The 5,582-nt window shown below is 42.6% G+C and overlaps 1 protein-coding gene across 1 annotated transcript in view; it reads left to right on the top strand.

The window, feature by feature from the left end:
- SARC_06139 (hypothetical protein) overlaps positions 1-5,037 on the top strand; it is a 5,845-nt gene extending 808 nt beyond the window's left edge. The window contains exons 2-9 of the mRNA XM_014299976.1: positions 401-548; positions 906-1,050; positions 1,552-1,817; positions 2,122-2,241; positions 2,553-2,718; positions 3,223-3,369; positions 4,016-4,213; positions 4,526-5,037. Of these exons, the coding sequence (XP_014155451.1) occupies positions 401-548; positions 906-1,050; positions 1,552-1,817; positions 2,122-2,241; positions 2,553-2,718; positions 3,223-3,369; positions 4,016-4,213; positions 4,526-4,594 (1,259 nt within the window). The 3' untranslated portion in view covers positions 4,595-5,037. The remainder of the gene's footprint in view (positions 1-400; positions 549-905; positions 1,051-1,551; positions 1,818-2,121; positions 2,242-2,552; positions 2,719-3,222; positions 3,370-4,015; positions 4,214-4,525) is intronic.
- Positions 5,038-5,582: the final 545 nt, after the last annotated feature.

Below are 5,582 nucleotides of genomic sequence, written 5' to 3' on the forward strand. Positions count from 1 at the left end.
TAATAATATACTACTACTATATATATATATATATATATATATATGTATATATATATATGTGTGTGTAGTTTATATATATAAATATATATACATATATATACATATATATATATATATACATATATTATAATTTATAATTTATAATTTATAATTTACTTGCATATGCAAAGCAAGAGCTGCTTACTCGCACAGGTGATGATTGTGTCCCAGTGCACATTCTTACGGATGCACATCTGCATATATAATATACATGGATGTCATGTTCATCATCCAACCCCGGGGGGGGGTATGACTGGTGTCTGTAGAACAACATATATCTTGCGTGCATATAACGTACTTCTTCTACTGTTGTTTTGCCAAAATGACTATCTCACACAGCCGATTATTGGCTTCCCTACAGCCACTTCGTTGGGTCTTCTGGCCGCCATTGGAAACGTGTGCGCGTTCTATGAGAGTGGCTCAAGTGTGGTTTCTCTCACCGAATCAAACTTCGACGCAAAGGTCATCAAGTCAGATAGTGTGGTACTAGTGGAATTCTATGCTCCATGGTATGTGGAGATACAATCAAAGCTACGTATATGTATGTGTGTTAGTTGGAAATCGGTTTGGTATAGACAAGTGCATGTATGTGATTTTGTGTACTTATGTATCTAGCCAGAGGTTATCTTGTTCATTCAGCTGTATAGACATACTATATACATTGCATATATGCATTTATATATATATATATATATATTGTTGTGTGTATTTATTTGTACGCACGTGCTTGATCTACCACATCTAGCAGCATGAGACAGTGGAAGTATATTCTATAAGTCGTCCCTGCATGCTTGTATCTTTCCTATCCCTTATCGCACTCACCGACTAACCACAACTACATCCCACTAACTGGCGTGTGTGTGTAGGTGTGGTCACTGTAAAAACCTGACACCCGAGTATGAGAAGACAGCCAAGATGCTGAAAGGAGTGGCGCGTGTGGCGGCTGTGGATGCAGATCAGTATAAATCCCTGGGACAGAAATACGATGTACAGGGCTTTCCGACGATCAAGGTATGTACAGAATGTTTGATAAGTCTCACTGCGTATTTCGGGAAAATATTATAAATATATCTATATATATATATATATATTGAGCGAGATTAGACCGGCACATCGACCGCTCTATTACTTTTATTATAGTAAAGCCCGCACTACACACATATAGTTGGTGGTGTTTCAATGATAAGCAGGAGGCGTAGCCCAGGGGGTTCATATTGTAGAATTGGATTGCTGGTTTCTGACTCCTATTCGGTATAGTTAGAGGTCCAGATGCTTTTGTACTATACTGTAGTTAAGTCTTGTAGATGATGCTCACTCCAGAGATAGATTGATGGTGTCCCGCCCATTTGTGCTTCCAGCCGTCGTTGTCACATACGAATGTACGTACAGACAGGCACATATCCAAACACGTATGCGTATACGTTTATCCATAGGTGTTTGTTACGACTATGGCGCGCGGTGGTTTACATTCCGGGAACGTTACTAACCAATTCTAATTAAATGGATTCTCAGCTATTCGGTGCAGACAAGCAGAAACCCACCGACTACAACCAGGCACGCGACGCCGCCTCCATGGCCAAAGCCGTGCTCAAGGAGGTCAACACAGTGGTTAAGGACCGTATCGGGGGCAAAAGCTCGTCGAGTGGGGGGTCTAAATCCGGATCTAAGGGTAGCGGCGGTGGCGCAGCGGGCAAGCCTGTACAGCTGACGGATGCAAACTTTGAGGAGACTGTCATGAAAAGCTCAGACACGTGGCTGGTTGAGTTCATGGCGCCATGGTACGGGTTGAGTTGTGTGTGGTTGTCTCGTTGAGTTTGGCATGAGTGTTCTTGTTTTTCGACGTTTTATGGCGACCGGTATTTGCTTGAGGTACATCCCTCGTTTATATACTGAGAATATATGTGTGTGTACCTGTATATAATGGTTTGTGTTGTATGCATCTTCTTCTGTTAAGTAGTGTGGACTTATTGTGTGGGGTGTTCCTGAGCTTCTGCCGCTTAGTAATGTCATCTATTATATCGAGATTGGGTTTAGAACCTGGTTTATGTTTGACCGTAAGGCGCCCCTATCCTCTCGCTTTAGGTGTGGCCACTGCAAGAATCTCGAGCCGCAATGGCGACAGGCAGCGGCTGAGCTCAAGAACACGCCCAACGTCAAGCTGGGTGTAGTAGATGCCACCGTGGAACAGCAGATTGCCGGAAGGTGTGCGTGTGTATATGTACGTATTTGCGTGTGTATATGGAGGTGTATGCGTGTGTATATGTATTTGGATAAATATGTGAATAGCAAGCTGTCTGGTGCTGTGTGTACACCCATGTGCCTGTTCGCCTATAGATGGGCCCAATTCAACTGCTTCCTGTATGGTTCTCATTATCTTTCGGATGGCTTCCCGTCCTGTCATGCGGTATTTACAATCAATCACAATCAATAGTGGTCTGCACCTGTTATACTATCGAGAGAGCTCCCTATATCATATACTCACATCCTGGCCATCACCGGTGTTTTATACTCAGATATCAAATCAAGGGCTATCCCACCATCAAGGTCTTCGGCAAGAACAAGAGCAAGCCCAGTGACTACAACGGACCTCGTGAGGCTGATGGCATTGTTGCGTATGCAAAGGATCTGGCCATTAGAGCTGCCCCTGCGCCTAAGGTGTACGAATTGACGGATGCCAAGGTAGGGTTCGGGGGTTGTGTGTGTGACATCGTTCGTTTGAGCGTGTTCGTGTGACATTGCACGTGTGCTTGTTCGTGAATGTGACTAGGAGTGAATATAATATGTGACAAGTAGTGCGTGTAGAATGTGTTAAGAAGTGTACACAGAATTTGTCAAGGAGTGTACATGGAATGTGACAAGGAGTGAATATAATATGTGTCAAGGAGTGTACATAGAATGTGTTAAGGAGTGTATATAGAATGTGTCAAGGAGTGTACATAGAATGTGTTAAGAAGTGTATATATCTATCACCGCGTGTGTATGAGTTATTTGCGCAAATGTTAGGCTCAGAGGTCTTAGCTGTGTGTATTCATAGAGGTATGGTAGATTGCCTGAAGTCTCTGAGCAAGCGTATGCTCGGTGATTTGCGCCTGCTATCTATTTGGTATGTCACACATTAGCCTGTGCCTCGTCATTTCAACTCTCTGTGTCGTTCTTCTCCTCAATCCCCTGCACGTTACCTAGATTTGGGAGGAACAATGCGGTGGCAAAAGCATCTGCGTCGTCACGGTGCTGCCCCACATTCTGGATTCAAGCGCAAATGAACGCAATGAGTACATCAAGATGCTCAAGCAGGCTGCCAAAGCCCTCAAGAGCCAACCCTTCAAGTGGGTACGTCTGCCCAGTCAATACCATGCACTTGCCCTTGCTGGGTGTAGTCGCATTTCTTACTCACGCTGATACGTTGAAGTTGTATGGAATGTACTGTGTGTACGTACACGCGTGCGTTGAGGGGGTTCCTCATGAATGATAGCCTATGGGATTGGTTCATGCAACTGGGTATAGGAGGGCAATCTACTGTGCGGAAGCCGTGCTGCTCTGTTTTGCTGAGCACTCGGTGCTTCCTCCTTGTCGCGTTGATCGTATACTGGTGTGGCAGTGTAAACACTTACTTGTGACACGTGTAATTTCTCGATCATTCCATCGCTTATATATATATATATATATATATATATATATCTATAGGAATGTGATAGTGGTAACTGCTATCGCTTTCACATGTGCTTAGGATGTGTTATGTAAGTGGGTCCTCAAAGCAAGTGGCGGTGCAATAATGATCCGCCGCGGAACGAAACACATTTTGAGTTTTATAGTTTGTTCTCATTTTAGCGACCCTTGTATCCTTCATCGTCATCATATGCATGGTATTCATTATATCTCATACACACTCCTCAATTCTTGCGTTATGTAATCTTCCCGCAAGCCTTGCATTCTGCCTGATACTCATTACATTATTTGCATTCCAACACCCAAATAGCTATGGACTGAGCCCGGCAAGCAGGCTGACCTGGAAGAACGCCTCAACATCGGTGGCGCAGGTTACCCCGCTGTGGCGGCTGTGAGTCTGAGCAAGGAGAAATACTCCAACATGCGTATGGCTGTCGATCTGGAGCACGTCAAGAGCTTCTTGAACAACCTCATGACTGGCAAGGAGCATCTAGGCCCGCTTCGCCAGGTAGGCCTTTCACTGTGTACTTACAAGGCCTGATAGTATAGTTGCAATGTGTTGGGGAACTGTTCCATTATTATGGCAATATTCTATCACTGCTTTTGTGTTTCTGTGTATGTGTGTGTGTAAATATCACTCGCATGCGGTGGGGGTTACAGTTGAATGTGTTTGGCATACATTTTTTCCTATACACATCCCTACCTATAGCAGGGAAGAGCAAGTTTAAGTGTATCACAAGAACTGCCATGAATTAATACAATTAAGAGCCGCGAATGTCATTTCTAAATGCGGCGTGTCCGAATTTTTTTGTCAATGTAGGTACCTACAATTGCTATTGCCGATGCCTGGGATGGCAAGGATGGTGAACTTCCTAGGGAGGAGCTCTAGAACACTTGGCAGTCTTAAGACGAATGCTTTAAGACTGACCGCATCTTCGGTGACACTCCGAATGAGTGCAATTCTCTGTGCGTCAGTAATATCACAGTGGAATAGAAATATGGCCGACAGACAGTTCGGTCTCTTTCTTAGACAGTCGGTAGCAATTTCAAATAGAATAAACTGTGGGAAGATACTTGGTCGCCGCTTTGTTGGAGTGGCTGTTTCCCGATGGGGCTTTATAGTCACGCCTTCACTGTTGACATCTGTACGATGATGCAGATAGTATCGTCGAATAGTAGGGAACTTATCGAAGTATATGCACATTTGAAGGCCGAGCATAGTCTGCATTACGCTATCGCTCGATCGTGCCTATACTTCCGATCTGAAGAGGAGTACTGAACGTAAGTGGACATATACAATTACAGATATTCTGTGCAAAAGAAATGAGAACCTAATATCACTTTACATATTTAGTTGTATACAGTTATGCATAAAAAGGTATACAATATATAAAATATATTAATAATTTACATATTTACATATTTACATATATATATATATATATATATATATATGTGCATACATTGCTTCACGTACTATCATACAATACGTCTAATCAAGTTTGTTTATACAATTAATACTTGGGTTAATATTTTTGTGTGCTATTTATTTACCATTACAACAAGGAAGGATTCTCAACAATACGATATGTATAAATATCAAATATGTATACGCGCATTGAATAAGGCGGGAGGAGTCGGACGACCTCCCTAAAAATTCGACAATACATTCTTGTTTCGTGCATTTTTTATTATATTAGAGCGAGTCTGAAATACATATGTACGCCAACTATTGAAATAGTTGCAAAGGCCATGATGCCACGTGGATTCAGGGAATGCTGGAAATATTCATAGCCTTCTGAAAATTGAACAAAATATTCATAAATAACCCTCTCTCTCTCTGCTGGGGAGAGAGAGAGAAGAAGAAAAAAGTATTT

Source organism: Sphaeroforma arctica (genome assembly GCF_001186125.1).
Source record: "Sphaeroforma arctica JP610 unplaced genomic scaffold supercont1.426, whole genome shotgun sequence".
NCBI lineage: Eukaryota > Ichthyosporea > Ichthyophonida > Sphaeroforma > Sphaeroforma arctica.